The sequence below is a fragment of the Manis javanica genome, chromosome 13 (genome assembly GCF_040802235.1).
Source record: "Manis javanica isolate MJ-LG chromosome 13, MJ_LKY, whole genome shotgun sequence".
NCBI lineage: Eukaryota > Metazoa > Chordata > Mammalia > Pholidota > Manidae > Manis > Manis javanica.
This window is the reverse complement of record NC_133168.1, coordinates 98,035,063-98,058,121: the sequence shown is the minus strand read 5'-3', so window position 1 is coordinate 98,058,121 and position 23,059 is coordinate 98,035,063. Positions and strand designations below refer to the sequence as shown.

At 49.8% G+C, this 23,059-nt stretch overlaps 2 protein-coding genes across 4 annotated transcripts in view; both read right to left on the bottom strand.

Moving 5' to 3' along the window:
- The window catches only part of ADGRE1 (adhesion G protein-coupled receptor E1), a 32,675-nt gene extending 26,990 nt beyond the window's left edge, over positions 1-5,685 (bottom strand). The window contains exons 1-3 of the mRNA XM_017667954.3: positions 5,554-5,685; positions 4,380-4,442; positions 1,931-1,963 (exon numbers count right to left, since the gene is read on the bottom strand). Coding sequence (XP_017523443.3) covers positions 1,931-1,963; positions 4,380-4,442; positions 5,554-5,584 — 127 coding nt within the window. The 5' untranslated portion in view covers positions 5,585-5,685. The remainder of the gene's footprint in view (positions 1-1,930; positions 1,964-4,379; positions 4,443-5,553) is intronic.
- Positions 5,686-20,277: 14,592 nt separating this feature from the next.
- The window catches only part of VAV1 (vav guanine nucleotide exchange factor 1), a 42,764-nt gene continuing 39,982 nt past the window's right edge, over positions 20,278-23,059 (bottom strand). Inside the window, exons 25-27 of one of the 3 annotated variants that reach the window (XM_017667961.3) lie at positions 22,269-22,383; positions 21,000-21,148; positions 20,278-20,553 (exon numbers count right to left, since the gene is read on the bottom strand). In XM_017667961.3, coding sequence (XP_017523450.1) covers positions 20,500-20,553; positions 21,000-21,148; positions 22,269-22,383 — 318 coding nt within the window. In that variant the 3' untranslated portion in view covers positions 20,278-20,499. Of the gene's footprint in view, positions 20,554-20,999; positions 21,152-22,268; positions 22,384-23,059 lie in introns of those variants that run through there. The other 2 variants (XM_017667960.3, XR_012124558.1) reach the window with 2 other exon arrangements.

Below are 23,059 nucleotides of genomic sequence, written 5' to 3'. Positions count from 1 at the left end.
GCAGGATGAGAAAGCTCTTTATCAAACACCATAAAAATGTAAAAGATGGATTATCATTATTAGGGGCTGGAGCACCAGGCTCTTTGCTTATTTCTCTCTACCCTGCAGGACGCCTCAGATGATATCTCTCTTCTCATTAGCAGCTTCCTCTTTCATCTGCAAAGGCAACCATGATCTTTGCTGACTCTGGCATATGACCACTGCGGCCTCTCCGCTCTGAGCCGCCCGTACTCCCTGCCTCCAGCTCCGTCTCTCACAGCGTGAGGCCACCCAAAACCAGGAGGACAACCCAGGGCTGCGTGACCGACTGGACACCTGCCCACGTCTCCCGCTCAGCTCCTGCCCTGTCCCAGCATCCAGGCCCACCTTCGCTCCGCTCCCCAACTTCTATCCCGTCTCAGGACCTTCGCAGCTCACCCTGCAGGCCTTAGCATTTGGCAGCCTCCCTAATTACATGAGCCAATTTCTGATTATAAGGCCTTACATATTTGCAATCTGGATAATCCGGACCAATAGAAGCACCTACAATATGCCAGGCACTATTCTAGGCACTGTGAGTTCAACAGCGCCACAAGACACACAAAATTCCCCACCTCCATAGAGTCGCTAATCTGGAGAGGTGAGGGTAAGGGATACCATGCCAAAAATGAGACGATGTCACAGAGAAGATGACCCACGAGCTGAAACATAAAGAAGGGGAGGGAGGGAGACATATGTATATGCAGAGGAAGAGCATTCCTGGCAGAGGAACAGCCCATGCAAAGACCCTGGGGCAGGACTATTCCCAGCATGTTGGACGAACCCTGACAGGAACTGTGTGTCCAGAGCAGAGTGAGTGAGGGGGAAGGGAGAGGATTAGGGGCCATGGGAGGACTTGCGCTTCGCCGCAGAGGAAGGTGGGAGCATTGGAGGGCTGTAGGCAGAGGACGGGGCACCGACTCAGGGGCTCGTACACATCCTCTGGTGGCTACTGCAGGTCAAGGAGCCAGGATACCAGAGCAGAAGCCACTTTAATTCATGAGACACAAGCTCGTCAATCACGAGCAAAACAATGAAACATACGGCCACTTAACTGACCTAAGCAGAAAGTAAGACTCAGAGAAGCAAAGAGACTTAAAAACACAACTAGAGCTTCCAGTTCGTTGCAACTTCCGTGCACCAGACCCTTACTTCCATTTTCTGGGGCCCCACAGCAATGCTCCAAGGCAGGGCTGACCAAGACACAGAGTTTTCCTGGGACTTCCTGGGTGTTAGCATTCAGAGCCCAGCATCCCGGGAAACCACCCTCTCCCCTGGGGCAAGCCAGGCTGGCTGGTCACCCAAATTCAAGGTGACTTCATTTTACAGATGTGGAAACGGATGCCCAAGACAGTTTGTGTAGCCGCCAGTGCACCGAGTAGGTCAGGATGTGGAGAAGAACAAAACAGAATGGACAGACGCTGGGAGGGCATCCGGGGGTCCTGGCTGGGCCCCGGCACTGACCACCAGCTTGGGCTCAGTTGCAGCCCAGCCAGTAAGAACCAGACAATTTATGTTTCTCTGAGGGGCATGAGTGGGGAGGAGGAAGGCTAACAAAGCCAGGGGTGAGGCCCAGGGGTGCTCCCCCCACAGAGCCAGGTACTGTTCTAAGCACTACATGTCACCTCCTTCATTTAACCCTCACCAAACCCCTGTTGGATTCACTCCTTTTATGCGGGTTTTCATGGAAACTGAAATCTTGGGGAGTTTCCTGAGTTTCCTGAGGTCCCTGTGTCCATGAGCACCGGAACCAAGGCTGGAAGCCAGTGAGTGTGACCCCTGATCCCACCCTTCGCAGCTCCACACGGAACTGATCCCATGATGGAGAGGTTGTCCCCAAACCATTAATCAGGTGACAAAACCCAGGCACTGGCCCGAGCTCTAAGCGCCTTCAATCAGCCGAGTCTCTTACCGTTTCTCGTCGACGTCTTCCACAGCCACCAACCTGCAAGCAGAGGGAGGGGACGTCACTGGGGCCCTCTGGGAGCTGGCTGGGGGCCAGAACCTCTCACCCAGCCAGTCTTCACGTGTCCCTGAGTGACAATGTCTACAGTGGCGGTTATGAGCACGGGAATGTGTCTAGAGGAAGCCCCAGTCCCTTCCTGGGGATTTACTGCCATCAGCACATGAGATCGTCACACTTTGCAGGTAAGAAGGGGTGGGATTGTAGCCACTCAAGGCTGCACCTGACCCGGCCGGCATGCCCACTGCCCTGCTGTCTCCCTGGCCTGGAAGCAACGAGTGACAGGAGCAGGGGAAAACCAGCACAGCCTGCCCCGAGCCTCTGAGCGGCGAGCCTCTCGGCGCAGGTCACACTCCAGAGCTCCCTGGGGTCAGGCTGTGGCTGGGCGCCTCCTGGCATGCCTCTGAGTGGCCGGTGTCTCTCCCTGCAGCAACTGCTCCCCCAGCTCCATGCACGTGTCCGCTCAGGGCCTGTCCCTAATACACTGCTCGCCCAAGAATCCTCATCTCAGCCTCTGTGTCTGCAGAAACTAACCAGATGCAGATGCTGATCTTTATTTTTGTGCATTTCATTTCACTTATTTTTCTTTAAGAAGGTGATAATTGCTTGTTGTAAAGAAGTTCCAGCAATGCACAAGTGCATAAAGTTACAAGTGAGTCTCTCCCTGCCCTGCATCCGTATACCCAGAGCTAACCACTGTCCAAAAGCTTAGAACCATCCTTCAAGGCCAGGTCCTACTCACAAACTCAATGATGCAAATATATTATTAAATATAAATAAGTGTGTAAATTCATACAATGTTCTTAATGCCAATGGGATCGTGCCAATATATGATCTACTGTGCTCTCCCCTGAACCCATTCTGCCGAAGGAATTTCATCTCGTTCAGGAAATTTTTAAAACTCAAAGAGTCAAACCATAGTGTTCAGGTGCTAGTTACCCAGTTGCATTTCTGACCTCCCAGCATGACAATATTCTTGGTATAAGAATACACTTGGGGGATCTAATGTACAACAGAATGAAAATACTTTATTACACATTTGAAAGGTACAAAGACCAGATCTTAAATATTCTCACTACAATTAAATGGTAATTATGCGAGGTGATGGAGACATTAGCTAATGGTGGTAACCGTTTCTCAATATACAGTGTATCAAACCGACACATGGTACACCTTAAAATGGCACAATGTTATATCTCCATAAAAAGATTTTCAGGAACCAGTCTTGGAGGGCTGGAAAAGAGGGTTTTCATTAAGCTGGGGCTTAGAGAAGATTCAGAATATGATGTAAGGGAAATAACTCTCATAGGGCAGGAGAGAAAACTGTGGGGGATTAATAGAGAAATAGGGTGAGGATTCCTGGGGATTCCTAGCCGTCTTCTAGGCAGAGCATAGGTGGAAATGGGTCATCTCAGAAACTTCTGGATAGAAATGGTTGAATTTAGCGGCATCAAGGCCGGGGTCCCACTTCCCCCAACAAAAGCCAGGGGGACCCTCCCAGTCTAGAGGAGAAGCTTGCTTTTCACTGTTGCCACATACAGCATGGTACAGGGGACTGAGGATTAAAACCCGCAACGGGAGACAGCTAGCAGGTGGCCTAAGAACCCTCTTCTGGTTTCCTGTAGCCTGAACATGCAAATCCTGGGAGATTCAGAGCTTCTGAGAGGATAACTGGACGAGCAAGATGGGGCCATCCTCCACCAGTGGACAAAACACCCCCCCAGAGTTCACACATCAGGGCCACACCATCCCCTGAGCCCCCCTATGCCAACACCCAGAAGCCATCTTGGGAGGAATAAGAGTTGGGTAAGAAAATTCGAACAGTTATCACTTCACACACTATAGACCGACTTTCTCAAATAAGGCTGAGCCAGGAAACCCACGCACTGAGGAAACTCTAAGAATTGTTGATGTTTGTCCCCCTCCACCTAGCAAGAGCTTATGTGGAAGATGAGAATACTTATCAAAACATTGAAAAATGCATTTTTTCGCACTGAGTTGGAGTTGGAGTAAATTCCATCCCCATTCCCGGCACACTACCATTTAGAAAGCTCTTCTCACACCTCCCGGGTGGGGTGCAAAATTATCTCTTTATGTTTAAGCCTCACAACATCCCTGTAAGATAGGAACCCTTGTTATCTGGGTTGCACGGCTGAGGAATCAGACAATCAGCCGAGTTGTGTGACTCATCTGAAGTCACACAGCAAGTCTAAGACACCAAGGGAAGAGCCTGGACTGGGAAGCAGGAAACCTGGATATTATTTGTCCCTTGCTGTGCCCCTACCTAGCTCCTTGCAAGTGTCCGGCTGTGGCTCAGCCTCCTGGGACAGAAGGGTCTCCTCCCCAGAAAACACCCTCCCACCCCATTGAAAATACGGGTTCTCTTCGACCAACTTACCCGTTGTTGCTGTTTGCAATGGGGAGAATGTGGACGTTTCCCAGCTGTATATACCACAACACCCTGTGAATAGAGCAGAAGATAAACACCATGAACCGCCAAGAAGATCTTTGTGCTTAGCCTGGAAAATACCCTTGAGGGGGCCTCAGAAACAGGGTTGGTGAGCCTAGAGAAGAGACCCCGCTGAGTGACACACGCACGTTATTTCTTATAACCTTTGCCCCGACCATTCGTGTCTTTCGGTGCCTTTTGTTTGTCCTTTTGTTTGTGTTATCTTCATTTTTTTAAGTGCAAAACTTGTTCCAGCTCTCAAAAGGAAGAACGATATCTCCCCGAAGGGGGCAAACCTCACAAAACAAATGAAGAAAACCACAACAGTGAAGATAAACAGGAGTAAGACTGACTCCAGAAGAATGAGAAGTAAGAGGCCCGTCAGCAAGCGTCGGACACACCGCTCGGGAGTCGGCACAGACATCCCCATCTCCGAGGTATCTTCCCTGACTTCCTGCCTTAAGGTAAGCAACCCTCTGTAACGACTTAGCGGCCACCCCGCCCTGTCGCCCTTCTGTGTATGTGTGGTCTGGGGCAGCGGCTTGGAGGGGTAAAGCGCAGGCCTTGGAGCCCGACCGCCTGGGTTTAAATCCTGGCGCTGCTCCTTAGCGGCTAAGTGTTCTTGGGCGATTAAATTTCTTTTACCTCTGTAGTGTCCTTTGTAAAACGGGACTATTCATGACCCAATATCTGAGTGATTTTGTGAGGCTAGGCTGCATTCTAGATTTGAGGAACTCGGCGTGGAGCTAAGTGGGTGGTTGCTGTTACCATGAGCGGCTTCTTTTCTGCCTGCCCCTCCCGCTAGGATGTCAGCGCCATCGGAACGAGGACTGCGTTTGTCCACTGCGCTTTCCTCCATGCCTGGAACAGCGCCTGGCCATGGGAGGAGCTCAGGAAACACACATCAAATGAATGGTTATCAAGAAACTCACCCCTGATGGATGGAATTCTGCAAGCTGATTTTTTTTTTTTTTTTTTTGGTCAAGGGTCCCCTAGTGAAGGTGTTTGCAGAGCCCAGCCTAGAATTATGACCTCCAGACAGTCTGTGCCCCTCCTTTTCCCTCACCACCTATTTCCAGAACAGGTGACCCCAGCACAACCCCCCACTGAGGCTCACACTCACCCCAGAAGAGAAGCAAGCCGGAGCGCCACATCGTGCTGTTTCTGCCATTCAAAGAGGGGAACCTTTGCTCCGCTCTTAGGGTTTTCAATAACAGGGGGTGTGGGAAGAGGAGTGGGGCGGCGCCAGAATTGCTCAATGCTGCCCGGGCACCGTGGCCCTTTTTGCTGAGTTGCCACCACTAAACAAGGACAGTGCGGCAAACCCCTCATTTTCTCCTTTCCCCACGCTGAAGAAAAGCTGGTCTTCTCTCTCTCCCTCTTCCTCCCTTCCCTCCCTCTCACTTTTTCTTTCCCCACCAACATCTATTTCCCATCCCTCAGCACCTTTCATTGCACCGCAAAATACGTGAGCTTTCACCACCTGCCCGCAGTGAGGCAAGCCCTGGACTCAAAGGTCTCTCCCAAGCTTGTCCCGTAAAAATAACCATCATGGCCACGTGGACCACGCCCTATATAGATGCACTGATGACAGCATTTAATTTCAACTCCCATATGTTTTACAAAAAAAGTTAAAGAGGAAATGGAGGCTTGGAGCACGGATGTGACTTGCCCAAGATTACTTGGACCTGAGCTTTGAATCCAGGACCTCCTGACGCCAGGGCTAGAGCTTTGTCTGTTCCCTCTTCTGCCTTCAGCTTTCCACTATATCTGATCACCGCCCTGAAAAACTCCCAGCCATCCCCAGCCCCCAGCCCACCCCAACGCACGCACACAGGCCCTCTCAAACACGGAGGCCTCATGATGCCTCGGTTAGGGTGCCCCAGAAGCTGACACTGAGACTAGGATGACAGCAAAAGTCATTTATCGGGGAGGTGACCCCAGAAAACTCTCACCGGGGAGGAGGAAGTGAGACAGAACGGAAAGAGCCCACCGTGGGCGTGTTATCAAGACAGTTGAAAAAACCAGAGCTTAATCTCACTTGGGACTTCTGGAAAGCAGCCCAGAGTGCACACTCTATGCCATCCGAGGGGCAAGGGACCTGGGGTATTTATCCAGCAGCTCCTGTCAGTCATGGATTGAGAACTGCATCAGCCCACGACACCCCGGGCCCAGCCTCAAAGCAGGCAGAATGGCTCCAGAACATACTCTGCCGATGGACACTCGGTGGCCGGCGAAAGTTTCGTCTAGTGTGCCCTGAGGGGTTGACCCATGGGTGTAAACGGGCAGCAAAGGCATCTGCCACAGGCCAAAAATGAGACACAAAGACCATATCCAAGTTCTTGGGGAGACAGCCCCACTTGGTTTTACGCACCCCTTTTTGCTCCAGGCACAGTGGAATGCTGCTCCCCTTGGGGTTGTGGTTCCTAAAGAAGACTCATCAATGGTTCCCAGTTTGGGCATTAGGGGGCCTGCCCAGTAAGACTGCAGGTGAGCACCAGCGTGAAAACACAGCAGATTCCACCAAGGAGGATAAACAGAATTGACCAGAACGCCACGGCTTCAGATCCTATCTCCTCCGCGCTCGGCATGCGTGGTCCCAGGCAAGTTCTTGACTTCTCCGTGCCTCAACATTGCCACATGTAAAATGGGCCAAAGAACAGCAGGATTTACTTCATGGGGCTGATGCGAGCATCCGAGGGGTGGGTGTACGTGACATTCCCAGAACAGGGCTTGGCACACTGGAAACACCCCACGAGTTGAGTCTCACAGTGATGGGAACTGAGATCATATCCCAACTCTGGCAGGTCTTTTCCCAAAGTGACCTCGGGAAGTGACTTTCCTCTCTGTGACTCAGTTTCTTCGTCCAGAGAAGGGGGATAGCAATAGACCCTGTCCCAGGACATCATGGTGGAGGGGCTGTGGTGATGTGGGGTGATATTGCCACCTGCAAGTGACCTCTGGACCTGCCCTTTCTTCTCTAACCCTTGCTCAGAGCATCCAGGAGTGTGGACCCCAGAGCCTGGGGGCAGGAAGACCAAGGCAGTGGCTTTAATAGACATCCACACATTCTCTGATACTCCTCCCTTCAAAGAGGGTCCTAATTCCTCTGTCCTTGACTGTTCGCTGTACTTACTGTCTTGCTTCCAATGTACAGAAAAAGGAGGATGTGACCTTATGTGACATCAGATACTGTGGCATCTGAGACAGCTGAGGCCAGAGAGTCACTGTGGCTTCCTCCCCACTCCGTCTATCCAGGATCATTCGCTGGAGAGAAGCCGGTCACCGTGTCACGTGGCAACATGGAGATGTCCCCACTGAGAGGACAGAACTCCAGCCCACTTGACTGTGACCTCATATGAGACCCTGATGTAGAACCACCCAGCCAAGCCACCTGCAGACCCTCAGAAGCCATAAGAAAATAAAAATGTGTTGTTTAAAACTGTGAAGTTTGGGACTCACGTGTTACACAGCAAGCGATAGCTGGTACCTCTGGAAGCAATTTTGCCCATCGGTCAGATCAAGACCGCAACACATCATAGAGTTGGTGGGTTAAGGTAATAAAAATCACAAAATCTTGCCTGGCACAGATTCGGTGCTCCATAATATGAGCCATTATTGTCATTATTATTATCCTGCTGGGCTGAATGGTCACGGCTACTCTTTGGAGGTCTGGAACCAGCGATGACTGAATTGGAGAGTTGGCAAAGGTCTTTTCGTGCAGGAATTTCTAACGTGTGTGAGTGATTTTACCCTCAGGGCAATAGATAGGATTTCAGCAAGGGAGTAACGGTCAGGCTGGTATTTTACAACATATGCCCCGTGTGGAATGGGTAACAGGATGTGGCTGTGGGTGGGGAGACAGGGAGGAGTTGGGGCCTCATCCAGTGCAGAGAGAAGAGTGGATGTCTGGTCTCAGGCAGGGGCTCTGAACACAGAGAGAATTAGGGACAGGATGGAGGGGAAGTGTGGGTGTCGGTCGGCGGCTGCGGGGCTCTCTGAGACAGAAAGAGGAGGTGACCTTTGGAGGTTGAGCTGAAGAGTTGGGAAGTTTTCCCAGCAAGCCCAGACTCCTCCTGGCGATGAGGACAGGAAGAGAGGTGTATGAGTTTCCAGCAGCTGCTGTAACAAATTGCCATGCGCTTAGTGGCTTGAAGTGACACAAATGTTTCCTAGGACAGGTCTGGAACCAGAGTCCCAGATGAGTCTTATGAGACTGAACTAAGATGTCAACGGGGCTGCATCCTCCTGGGGGCTGGAGGGGGGAACCCATCCATTCCTTGTCTTTTCCGGCTTCTGGAGGTGCCACCTTCCCTGGCGCAAGGCCTCTTCCTTCAACTTCAAGGCCAGGAGGGTAGCATCTTCCAACTCCTGTCTGTCTCTCTCTCTTAGATGATACAGGTAGGTAGGTAGAGAGAGAGAGAGAGAGAGAGAGAGAGAGATGATAGAAAAATCTCAATCTCTCTCCATAGGTAGATTAACCTCAATCTCTCCTTCATATACTCTCTCTATATATATTTTGGTAATTTTTTTACTTTATTATATGAATGTTTATATAATTTTTTGTTCTCTCCCTAACTCTCCTTCCCCCCTCTTAAAAGGACCCCTATGATTACATGGGACCCACCCAGATAATCCAGAATAAGCTTCCATCTCAAGATCCTTAACTTAACCACATCTGCAAAGTCCCTTTTGCCAAGTAGGGCCACATACTCACAAGTTCCAGTGACTAAGACGGGGACAACCTGGTGTGTGTGGGTGGTCATGATTCTACCTCCTACAGATGGGGTCTGGGGTCCTGGTCAATGATTGAGTGACTTTTTAAACCCAAAAGAGGTGACCAGGGCTGTAAAACCTGGGCTTCAGAGATCCTGCAGGCATGGGGGAGAAGGGGAAGCCCAGCGCAGAGGAAATACACAGTTCTCGTCAAGTGGCTTGCATAAACCTAACTCCTTATGACTTTCCCAGCAAAGGGGAAATCAGGGGACACTCAAGATTGAAGAAATCAGCCTGAAAGTGATCCCCGAGACATCACTTATCCTTACACTGAATGTGGGTGGGGGGCTCCGGCACAGCCCACCCTGCCTTGACCACGTTCCTTCTATCCTCTAAACACCCCCATGGCTCCCTATTACCTCCAGGGTAAAGTCCAGGCTCATTGATATGGCACTTAAGACCCTGTCTAGTCTTACATGGGTCTCTCGCTCTGGCCTCACGGCTCCCCACTCCCCCCAGAACCCTGTCATCTGACACTGATTGAAGTCCCCTGTATGGACACAGCTGGCACCCCGCCCAGCCACCCTTTGTAGCTGGAGCACCCATCCCCCAGCTGCTGTAGGGCTGCCTGCTGACAGCTTCCCCTTCCGCAGTGCCTGCAGAAACCCTGAGACCCAGCTGATGGTCAATGATCGGTAGTCACAGACACGCAAAGGGCCAGCCCTTGCCCCCAATGACATAGCTCCATGGTGTTACTCAGGCCCCAGGGACCCCCATGGGATGAGGCTGACGCTAGAGTCCAGCTGAGACACCTCCTTGCCCAGCAATTTCCCTCTTTCCGAAGCTGTTTCCCTGGCTCCTCTGCTAAATCCCATACCTTCATAAACCCAGGACCCAGGAATCCTCGAGGCGGGGGCCTGGCTCCCACGCCCCACCCAGGGCCAACTAGTTAACACTTCTCTGCACTTTTCCAGCAACATCCAAAGAATAGGATCCCTGGACTAGCCAATCAGAATGGACACTGACTGTGGGCCTAGGACAAGGTCCCAGGGGCCACCCCTGGCTCCAGCCACAAACCCCTCAGCAGCTGGGCCACGGGACGCCTTACAGTAAAGGCTAGATATGATATGCAGCCGGCTTGCAGTCCTGACTACTACCATCTACAAAGGAAATACTTACCTTTTTTGAAGCTGAAAGTATACAAGGTGTTGATTTGATACTGTTATATCATGAGTTAGAAGAAATGCAGATTTGGTCATTCAGGTGACCAAATACGTATTTCCTAGGTATCTTTGGTCTTCATCCACAGTTCCTGAAAACACTGCAGTCTTAAATGGGAAGCAGATGTTTGGTGATGTGAATGAGAGACTTTTGGACCCCACCACGCAAGGGCGGGGGCTGGAGGCTGAATCAGCCAATAATTTAGTAATCATGACTATGCAATGAAGCCCTCACAAAACCCCTGAGAAGAGCCCACCCCCTTTCTTGCTCTCTCTGGTGGGCCTGCTCTGCTCAGTGGGATCCTGCTCCTTGGAGGGAGAGAGCTTCCACGCCTGGGAGCCACAACACCTCCCTGTGCCCCCGAGCCAGGCCCCCGACTCCACCAGGAGAGAAGCTCCTTTATTTGGGACCTCGCCCTGTGTCTCTCTTCATCTGGCTGTTAACCTGTATCCTTTACAGTATCCTTGGTTAAACTGGTAAACATAAGTGCTTTCCTGAGTTCTGTGAGCTACGCTAGCAAATTGATCGAACCCAAGGGGGAGGTCGTGGGAACCTCCAACCTGTAACAAATCGATCAGAAGCACAGGGAACTGTCTGAGGCTTGCGACTGGCGTCTGGAGTAGGGGGCGGAGGGCAGTCCTGCAGAACAGAGCCCTTCACCCGGGGATCTGGTGCTGTCTCTGGGCAGAGAGCATCAGAATTGAGTTCTCAAACACCCTGCTGGTGTTCGAGAATTGTTTGGTGTATGAGTGGGAAGACCCCCTCCCACATACTTACACACATTGGAATGGAGTCTGAGTACCCGGATGAAGTTACACGCCATTACTGCTGGGTATACTACTGCTACTGTTGCACATAGAAATATATACCATGGAATCTGGTGTCAGAGATGTTGCAGATACATTTAATATTATTGCCATATGATCAGCTGACACCTCCATCATGTCACATGATTACCATTTCTTTTCCTGCTGAGAACATTTAAGATTTACTCTCTTTGCAACTTTCAAGTATCTGATACAGTATCTATAATCATGATGCTAAGCTTTAAATCCCCAGAATTTTTACTCACTTCCTAACTGCAAGTTTATGTCCCTTGACCAACATTTTCCCTTTCCCCCAGACCCAAGCCCTGGTGGTTACATTCTGTTGTCTGTTTCTGCAAACTCAGTGTTTTTCAATTCCACATACAAAATCATACAGCATTTATCTTTCTCTGTCCAGTTTATATCACTCAGCATAATACCCTCAGGGTCCATCCATGTTGTTGCAAATGGTAGGATTGCCATCTTTCTCGTGGCTGAATAGTATTCCATTGTGTGTGTGTATATCTATGTATATATAAGATATATATATACACATGCACATCACATCTTCTTTATCCATTCATCTGTTGAGACACTTAAGAGTTTCCATGTCTTGACTATTGTAAACAATGCTTCAATAAGCATGAGAGTACAGCTATCTTTTCAAGACCCTGTTCTGATTTCTTCCGGATATATATATATATATACCCAGAAGTGGGATTATTGGACCCTATGGTGCTTTTCTAAGAGAAATAAAAATGAATACCCACAGAATGACTCCTACACAGATGTTCACAGCAGCTTTATTCACCATTGCCAAACACTGGAAGAATCCGAACATGCATCGACAGGTGACACATCTACGTGAGATGAACACCTGATAACTCAACATCACGGATGAATCCCAAAGACATTACATCGAGAAAAAGAAGCCAGACATAAATGACACAAAAGAGCACATGCTGAGAGAGTTCTGTATGAATGAGGGCTCTCTAGAGAAACCAAACCATAGGAGAGAGAGAGATTTTAAGGGATTGGTTCAAGTGATTGTTGAGAAAGGAGTTTGCCAAGACCAAAATCAGCAGGACAGGCCAGCAGTCTGGAGACCCAGGTAAATCTTGAGTTCAGAGGCTGGAACCTTGGGTATAATTTCCCTGCTTCTGTTACGGGATGGAAGCAGAACTCCTTCTTCCTTGGGAAACCCCAGCTTTTGTTCCGGAGGCCTTCAGCTGATCAGATAAGGCCCACCCACATTACAGAGGGTCACCTGCTTTTCTCAAAAGTCTGTGGATGTAAATGCTAACCGCATCTTAAAAACACCTTTCCAGCAATGTCTATATGGGTGTTTGACCACTCAGTTGGTCACTGGAGTCCACCCTATGTAGTTGGGGGGAGGGAGACGAATCAGTGGTTGCCTAGGGCCAGCACTGGAGGAAGAGAGGGGTGACAAAAGGGCTCAAGGAGGCTCAGGGAGATGACGAAAGAATTCTGGGATGTGCTGGTGGTAGAGGCTGTCAGACTCACCAGATTGTACACTGCGAAAAGAAGTGGTGAGCTGGACATAAACCGCCCTTTATAAAGTTGGTAAGACTGGCTTCAAGATAAAGAGTGCCCACTCTTCTGTCAAATTATTTTCTTGTGCAAGCTATCTAAGTGAGCCAAATTATTTTATGCCATATAAAGTGACCAAAAGACATGCATTCTGAGTCTCTCCAGTGCACTGCAGTCTATTAGATCTGTTTTCATATAGAATCGATCTCATTTCACAATGACAAGCACATGTGACCCTAGAGAGCTAAAAATAAACAATCTAAGTCGTTAGTTCCTTAAAAATTAAAATGAAAACAACAAGTACTGGTAGAGTTTCTATTTCCTAACTGCATCTTGCCTGATAAGAAATCTTTCTTAGAAATGTTTCCTCCTTGATCGTCAGGGCTCGGTCACGCTCTGGAGTAATGGACCAGGCCGTGCGTGAGCGTGGGAGCCCTCGCTCTCCCAGTCCTGTTGGGGGGAAGGCCTGCTGTGTGCGAGCGTCGCTGTTCACGTCTCTCCCTCTGCGAACTGCAGCAGAATCTCAGGCTGTTAAATGGCTCCAGTCATCCCTCCACTTCACAAGAGGCTGAAGAAACAGTTCGAGGAAGTGGTCCCGGACCTCCTTCGGACGCTATCAGGAACCGAACCAGAAGAGGAAATGCAGAGGCTTTGAGGAGAAAATAATAAATCATCAAATTTGCTCCCCAAACACAGGGCCCCCAGAGCCCAGACAAACAGGGGCCAGGATTTGCAGGAAGTAGATACGCAGCAACGTGAGAAGGAAGACCATGGGCCTCCAGGCCTAAGCCTGTGAGAGGCAGGAAGGTTCTAGAAGGAGAGAGGCCTCAGAAAGAGACAGTGCAGATAAGGGACGATAGATTCTGAGAATTTAGAAGACTGGCTTTCCTGGCAGAAGGAACTAGTTCTGTTGGGGGTTTAGTTTGATCTCCTCGATTCTTGCCCCCACCGTGGTGAAGAACTGAAGGGCTGAGACACAGTAGAGAAGCAAAGCAAAAGTTTTATTTGAATCCACCCCAAAGGAGGAGCAGGCCAGAGTCAAGGAAGACAAAGGCAGGTTTACCTGAGCAGAGCAGAGAGCAGGGAACAGAAGGAGGAGAGGAAAGGGCAGCCCACTGAACTCCGGCTCGGCACGGGGCAGATCCCCCGCCAACTCCTGAAGCCAGGGGCACCCGGCGTCCAGCGTGTGCTTGCATCTGCGCGGCGTGGGAACGAAGCCCCCCACCACCCCAGGATCTGGGGGAGCCGCTGAGCGCTGGATGGAGTGAAGTGATGTTCTGAGAACTTCCCAAAGGCAAAGAAAGGAGCGTCTCAGGCAGGTTATTAAAGAGCACCATTACACAGCCGCAATCCTGTCAGGGTCCCCAGGTCAACGGGAACTACAACAGAGCCCTCAGCAGCCCCTGCCTACTTACCTGGAGTAGGGCAAAGAGGGACACGCTCAAAGAAAGGGGGGCGCGGGCAGCCTCAGAGAGGAGGCGCTTAAGGGCACAGTCTGGGCTTTTACAGGTCCTCTGGGGGTAAGGGTCAGCATACGGCATGACGTAGACAGGTGGCTCCTAATTCCTTGGAAGCTTTGTCTTAAAATAGGGTTATTTACGTGACTGTATTGGCCTGGACCTCAGCATTCTTTGTCCACACAGGTTTATTCACACTTCTGACATCTGTCTCCTGCCCTCGTTATAAAGTTAACTGATTAAGGGGCTGGAAGAAGAAGGAAAAGACAGCATATAGGTTAATTTAAAGAGTAAGCTGGGTCTTCTTGCAGGCTAAGTAGATTTTGCAATAGCGTGATCTAATTGGCACAAAGAAGACAGGGGCTGCGCTCGGATACTTTATCTGGGGGCTATCCGGACATTCTAAGTAACTCCCGGCCTTCGGAACTTCAGCCGATTCACCCGTTAACTCTGTGAGTCCTTTCGGGCTCCCTGGTTTCACGTGGTTAACTCTTTGAGTCCCTTTTAGCGGCTTTACTGCCTTGGTTCCCCTTCCACCCCTCTCATGTCCATCTTTCTGCCTAACGGTTTCACTGAACCATGGATTCTTGGATGATACGGATTTGAGTTGCGTGGGTCTACTTATCAGTCAGTCCCTGAATAACCACTGGAAGACACCCACCCAACCAAGAATGCCACGTTTAGCCACTTTTCATCTTTGTCACAGAGAACGGACAGCAAGGGACAGAGCATCAGGATGTGTTAATGCTCTAGAAAACTAGCCACACAATCAGAACGAAGCTTCGTGGTTCTTTTCAGAGCCCTGGGGGTGGGGGGGGACAGAGAAGGGGCAGGAATCCATGACTGTAAAGACTTGGCCCCCAGTCTTCAAAGGTCACCCCTGAAAGCCACAGGCCAGACAGCAGATAGGAATTCCAAGCCAACCGCTTTTCTTCTTAAATCTGAATTCTCTCTCAAAAGCCTCCAATCCCCAAAAAGGGGTTCGACACACCGACCATCAAGGAAAGGCAGACCAAAGCCACACGAGGTGACATTTCAGACCGTGGGGATGGCCAGTACTTTGTAAAAAATGACATAAAATAACAAGTGTTGGTGAGGATGTGGAGAGACTGGAACCCTCCTTGTTGCTGATGGGAATGGAAAACCGTACAGCCGCTGTGGAGCATACAGAATGGCAGTTCACCAGGAAACCGAGCGTAGATCTATCATGTCATCCAGCAATTCCACTTCTGGGTATAGACCCAAAAGAACTGAAAACACGTCTCAGACAGAAATCTGTATACCAAGCGTTCAAAGCAGCATTATTCACGATAGCCCAAAGGCAGAGACAACCCAAGTGTCCTTCAACAGATGAATGGATAAAGATGTGATATATACATACAGTGGCGTGTATTCAGCCTTAACAAGGAAGGACAGTCTGACACCTGCTACAAGGTGGCTGGACCTTGAGGACGTGGTGGTCAGTGAAATAAGCCAGACACAGAACGGCTAACCCCATCTGATCCCACTCCAGGGAGGTCCTTAAAGAAGCCATATCCACAGAGACAGAAAGCGGGCGGTGTTCCCAGGGACAGAGCTTCAGTTTGGGAAGATGGAAACTACTGGACATGAACAGCGGGGCTGGTATAACTTAGCTCAGGATGACTTTCCCCGTAGCCTTAAGGGTGTAAAAACACTGGCTTCCCGTGAAGGTCAGAAAGAAATCCCAAGTTTCACCAAGGTCTGTCTGGGCCGATCTTACCTCTCTCTTTGCTTCTGGCTTTATTGACATTTTTTGATCTCACCCAGTTCATTCATCAGACCTCAATACAGTGGCTTTAAAAAAAAAAAAGGAAGTAAAAAAGAGAATCTGTTCCATACCTGACTTCATTGCCTGAAATTCCACTATTAGATAGTCATTCCTTTGAATCAACACATTTCTCTTCCAGAAAATACAGGGAACTTACTCAACAGGTTCCTCAGACGTTTTTGCTCCCGCTTGCCCGTGGCATTCTCTCCATGCACTGGGGTCTCAGCTCTGCTGTCCGAGAGGCCGTTCCTGGCCACCCTATCAACAATAACCCCCCCACGCATCATCCTCAAGACAGCCTCTGCACTCTTACTCTCCACGGAGCCCGAAATCAACTCAAGCTGAGGCTCAGCTTGTTCTCCCGCCCCTCCCTGCTCTCAGAGGTCAGTACGGGCCGAGCAGGAAGGCAGATGCAAATTATATAAAGCCCTGTGGGTTATCCTAAGGATTCGGCCCCGGGGCCTTGACTGTCTGATGTTGGTCGTGCTTTTCCTGAGTGTCTTGGAAACGGCGGAGGCCCGAGGCCAAGCAGGTGATGCTACTGACTTAAGATCATCCACCGCAGGTGTATCTTCATCATGGAAATTGGCAAATGTTGTGCCGACATCCACTGATTAAATCCCCTTCCTCTGTGGCTCCCCACCTCCCGCGGCTTATTAAGCCTGACCTCAAGTCTCTGCGTGTAAGAAGAACTGGTCTTTTTGGAGCCCTCTAAGCAGAAAGCTTTGGGTGTGGAGGCCACATCAGCAGAGGCCACCAGAGGGCAGCACACAGCTTGAGATTGGTGTGTGGAGACAATAAGGTTAGACCTTCTGGGAGCTGGGACCCCGGATCCCAAACACCAGGGAAACACAGCGTGCTTGGTCCCTGCAGACAGACAGGCTTGCCTCCAGTCAAAGTCCCCAGGGAAAACCACGGGACCCTTCGTGAAAATCTGCCACCGGAGGAAACTTTGAGAGGTGATGGATATGTTGATGGTTTCATGGGTGGATACGTATCCCCAAACTCATTGTAATGTAGACATTCAGTGTGGACAGCTTTTTATATCAATCATACCTCAATAAACTAGTTTTAGAAAGAAAGAAAGAAAATCTGCCCCATGCCTGACTTCAGTGAAATTCCACCATTAGAGAGTCATTCCTTTGGAGCAAACATGACACTTCCAGAAGATTTTGAGCACTGACTCAACAGACCAAGCAGATGCCCCTGGAAGGGACTGAAGAAATGGGAAGAGGCTTCAGACCACAGCAAAAGACTGGGTAGAGCCCTTTCCACCTACAATATGTTTATTTGCTTTCTCAACAGTATCCCTCAAAGACCCAGATCCAGCCTCCCCTTCCAGGAAAACTCTTGTCCCCCTAGGCTCCTCCAACGTGGTGTTTCTCTTACCCCATCCTGGCCTCATGAGGCTGGGAGTGTTTGTATCCAGCAAGATTCTGAAATAAGACCAGTCTGGGTCCCTTTGGGTGGGTCCTTATCTGGGGTTTGAGGTTATCATCTGAAAGTGTGATGACAACCAGTTGCAAAGTCAAAAGCAACAGAAGGCCCTTCTGATGCCAGACCTGGGCTCATATAGGCTGGCTTATGAGCAAATGCATGTACGTGCACACACGCACACACGCACACACACACGCACACACACACACACATCTTTCTCTGTTCTCCTTTCCCGGGGTATCAGCAAAGGGGCATTATTGCTACTTATGAACAAATGCATGTACGTGTACACACACACACACACACACACACACACACACAAACACACACACACACATCTTTCTCTGTTCTCCTTTCCCGGGGTATCAGCAAAGGGGCATTATTGCTACTGTCACTGGGGTGGGGGAGGGGGGAGCTTGGCTTTAATCTGGGGCTACCTGCAGTGGGAAGGTCCGTGTGTGTGTGTGTGTGTGTGTGTGTGTCTATTTTGGCGACTGCCTGTTGCATGCAGGTTGCATTGCCAGTGTTGGGGGCACATCTCTGTGCCTGGCTGAGGTGACAGATGTGTGTCTCCATGTCCATTTAACCCAGGTTTACATGTGCACATATGCAGCCGCCTGTGGAGACTGTTTGTATTTTTGCATCTGTGTGTGTGTCTATTTATTTTTCTATCTGATTTTGATGGTTTTGTGGGGAAGGGGTATTTGGGTCTGGGGTCTGTTAGCCTCTTGCCCCAGGAGGAATATCTGTGTCGGTGCATCTCCAGAGCTGCTGGCCTCCGGTTGGACGGGGCAGACGCTCCGGTCTGCGTCTGTCTGTGCGGCAGCGTGCCAGTCTCAAATCTGTACTTGCCCATTTGTGTGTATTTGGGGGCTGTGTGTTTGGCCTGCTGGGTGTGGGGACATGTGTATGAGGGCCTTTGCATACACGTTCATTATGTGTGTGTCATGGATGGAATTGCCTGCCCCCCTCCACCCAATTCACATGTTGAAGTTCAACCCCCAGGACTTCAGAAAGTGACTCTATTTGGAAATAGGGTCTTTGAGGATATAATGGGGTAAGTTGAGGTCATCCTGGAATTGGGTGAGCCTTAAGCCAGTGTGACTGGTGTCCATGTAAGGAGAAACTTGGACACAGACGCACACACACATGGGGGACGCAGTGTGACCAGCATCCCGCTTGTGTTGAGCTCAGATTGACGCCTGCAACAGCTTTTCTCTTGCATCTTCAGAGGAAGCACAGCCCTGCTGACACCTTGATCTGGACCCCCAGCTTCCAGAACTGCGAGACAGTACATTTCTGTTAAGTAATTAAGCTGTTTAAGCGTTCCTGTGTTGCAAAAAGAACGCTCCCGGAGATGGGTTGCACAACTGTGTGAATATACGTCACACGATGGAACTGTAGGTGTAACACTCGTTAGCGTGGTAAATGTAATGTTATGTGTATTTTGCCACAATTTCTAAAATGAAGCCTATTAACAAGTAGTAATTCTATAGAAACGCTGATGGACAGTGACTGTAATGGGGTATGTGGGGGGCACTTGATAATGGGGGGAATCTAGTAATCACAATGTTGCTCATGTAATTGTATATTAATGATACAAAATTAAGTCTGTTAAGTAAAGAAAAGAAAAGCCTGGCTCTGCCTATGTAGAAGAGCATTCCTTAGGCTGAGTTGATTCTCTTGCAATAAGACGGATCATGGCTCCCTGATGGGAAGAAGAGTTGGGTGGGAAAGAAGAAAGACAAACTCAGAGATGGCTCTGAGGATGCACCCTGTATCCTACCAGCGCACCCCCGGTCTGGATGGCTTCAGGGTGATATGAGAAAAAGAAGGCTCCTTGCACCCCTCAGACGCCAAGCGATAGCGAGTTCACCAGAGCATGCCCCCAGCCCGCATATGGCAGCATCCATTGGGTAGCCATGGCTGCCAAGGGCTGTGCATGCAGTTTCTCTGCACTGGGGGGGAGTGCAGCAGATCTCGTGGGCACCCACTCAGTGCTCCTCGGTTCCGACAATACCCATTCAGGTCGATGGCTCCCCAAAACGCCTGTGGTTCTCTGGCCAACAGAGCATGTACCACCGCGCATAAGCGGCGCTCAAGCAATGGCTTTTGGCGTTGAATACATACCGAGACCCCTTGACCCTAACTCCAAGCCGTGTTCTACACTGACTCAGGAACGGGGCTCACGGCCGTCAGCTGCCCGTCAATGCTCCTTGTATTGGATCCTTCCCCCATCCCCTTCCGGCTGCCTCCTGGGATCACCTCCCAGAGAAATTCTGCAGGCCCAAACTCTTGTCTCAGGCTCCGGTTCTGAAGAAGCCCAACGTAAGAGTGACCCTATACTTTATCATCCAAACCAGGACTCCTTGGAGAACGAAAAGGATCATGATTAATAACCAACCAGGGCAAGAGCCAGGCCGGTCCTGGGTCAACTGAGATGTACTGTCATTCCACTCGGCGTTTAAGGGGAAAAAAACAAAGCAGCTGTCTCCCCGACACCCCAGGGCCACAGTCCCTGGAATTTAAACATGATCTTTAGGAGAACTGGCTAAGACACACTCCACTGCGAAGAAGCTTTGACCACTTGGCAGAATTGGAGTGGGGTGGGGCGGGGGCCCCAAATAGGAATGAAACCCTCTTAAAGAAAAAACGAGTTCCATTTTTGTGATCCGAAATCCGCGACTGTAAATATCTTCCCCGCTGCTTGGCGGTTGGGCGGGGGTGGGGTGCGGGTGGGGGGCATTTCCTTCTTCGGGTCTTATTTTAAGTGGCAGAGTAAGGTGGCAAAGCTGGGTGCGGGGGCTTTGGGGTGTGCCCCCGCGCCCTTGCCCCTCTTTCCCCATCCGGGTCCCGCAGAACAACACCAGTCCTTCCATCATTTTATTAAAAGCTGTTGCTTGGGCCCCAGTCTTCTCAAGGGGCCCCAAGAGGAAGTCAGTGTGCGATAAATTAACCGTGGCAGGACGCCGGCCCTCCACAGTCCGTGCGGATTCTCAGCCCGCAGGGACCTGCCGCAGCCCCTGGCCCCGCTGCCTGCCCATCCTGGGCTCAGAGCCTGGAGTTTCTCGTCTCTCTGCCAGTGCCAAACCTCAGCAGTATTCAGAATAATCCTCCTCCACATAGTTGGAGGGGAACCAACCGACCTGGAAATAGACAAGGAAGTGACCGGGGCAGCCTCTGCACGTTCTCCCGCGGTTCCCCCACTGCTCAGGGCCTTTGCACCTGCTACACTTTCTACCCCAGAAAGTACATCTCCAGATACACGCTTGGCTGACCTCAACATTATACCTGCTTGGTTACAGGTCTGCCCTCTTCCCTGGACAATGCGTTTCGTGAGGGCAGTAATTGTACGGAACCCATTTTTGTCTCCTGGGTGCACAGCAGAATGCCCACCCACAGCAGTGCTCAATAAATAAATGCCGGTTGCGGGAATGAGTGAAATCTCTAGGTGTCTTCCTCCCCTCCAACCGGCAAGGAGCTCCGCATGAGCCACTCCCACCGTCTCCATTCCAGAATCCAGTACAGCCGCAGTATGGCCAGGTCACCCCCTCACCCTCTCCCTGGGCTGCCAACCTCTGCCCCGGCTCACCCGGCCATAGATCTCTCCCCGCCACCAGCCTTGCTGCCCCTTCTTGTTAAGGATCTTTATGATGTCACCCTCCTTGAGAGAAAGCTCCGATCTGTCCCGAGCACAGAAGTCGTAGCGGGCTTTGGCTGTGCCAAAATATTTGGTGTTTCCTGCTGTGTAGGAAAGCAGAGGTGCATAAAATGCTTGGAACAGACACCCGCGCACTGTCTGGGGGTGGTAGAGGGTGCAATACTCTCGGGAAGGTAACACCAGGACGAAGGATCCCTCGGTGCTCCTGAGGGTGATTGGCGGGTGCTCCGTGCTCGAGTGGACACAGTTCTACCCCCAGAGTCATCCTTCCAGCCCAACTAGCATCCAAATTTAGAAAATAATACCATTTAGGAATTTTTAAAAAATGGTTTGCATATGTTCATAGTAAAAGGAATAGAGGAAAGATGTGGAGAAATTCATTCTAGGCTGTTAATATTAATTATCTTTAGGAGGAACAGAGGTCAAAAAAGAGAGGGAATGGGTGAGAGATAAACACAGTAAAAAAAAGATGTGGATAACTTTTCATAGTACAATATTAAACAACACTGTAGAATAGAAAATTAATGTTCTGCAAATCTGTAGAGATTTGTAGTATTTCTGCCAATTGGCTAAGATTGAATGTCCATATATATACATACCAGGAAAAATAAGGAATACACACACATTTATTTGATTGGGTGAAGTGGATAGAGGCAATTTTTGTCTCAGATCCTGATGTCATATTGATAATGCTTTTTCAAAAATGGAGCATTTTAATAATAATTAACTTTTGAATTTCTCTTAAAATTTTTGGACATTGAAAAATTCAGAAACTACACCACCCGTATGACTTTTCTGAAAAATGTGCTTCAGAACGCACTCCTTCAAAATGAAATCTGAATCAAAATAAGGAATTTTTTTAACATAGAAAAACATGAAAAACAACAAATACAGATGGAGTCTAAATAATGCTGGATGCTGTATTTGATATGTTAAATAGAATTGTTAAGAAAGGATTCCTATGTTATATGTCACAATTGTTTTACTTCACAGCAAACTGGACCGAACACTCCAGATTATTTAAACAAACCTGGTGGGTGAGAAATGCAAAGGGACAGACTGGAGCAAGGAGAAATTCCTGCAGTTCCACAGATATGACCTCTGCCTACCCACTGGAAAGAATGTCCAGGGCAACCCCAAACCTTCTGTCCACAAAGGGAAGGGGCTGGGGCTGTATGCTCCCGGCCTGAGGCCTCCTACCTGGTGGTTTACTAATGGCTCTCCTCTCGGGCTCCTTGAAGGGGAACTGCAGGGAGGTGTCCAGAGATTTGAAGCAATCCTTTAGGGAGTTCTGCTGGTAAAACTCCACCAGTTCCTGGAAGGACAGTAAGAGAGATGCCGTCCCAGCGGGCCAGCCCGCCAGTGGGCAGAGCTGGAAGAAGCCATATCCAACTCCTCAAGAGCAAAGCAAGTCCTCCCTCCGGCCTCCCTGGCAAGTGACTCCTTATCCTTGCCCGTGACGGGGAGCTCACTTCCTAGGCAGCCAGAACCATATCCTGGGGAAGAGACCATATTGCCTAACGCTGGTTCTCCTAATAGCCAGTTCACTTCATGATAAATTTACCCAAATCTACTTGTCTGATAATCAGCTCACCAAAATCAACCCCTGTGTGGGTGTCAAGAGCCTTGCTTTTACAATTAAGTATAATAATAATAAGCGCTATTTATTAAGCACCAACTATATGCTGGTCACTTTGAATTCATACTTCATCTAAATTGCCTAATGATATCGATACCAGAATAAATGTATGAGTCCCCCATTTCATAAACTGAGGAACTGAGTCACAGAGAAGCCAAGTTCCTGGTCCAGGACCCCTCAGCCGGAAGAGGGCAGATCTGGGACTCTGCCCCGGGGAGGGGAGTAGAGTGCAGTAGCTAAGAGCACAGATCTGCACACAGATCTGGATTCGAGCCCTCAATGTGTGGCACTTATGAATCCTTTTCCCGCAAATGCTCAGGCTGATTTTGGAGTTCTAGACTCCAAAAGTGCC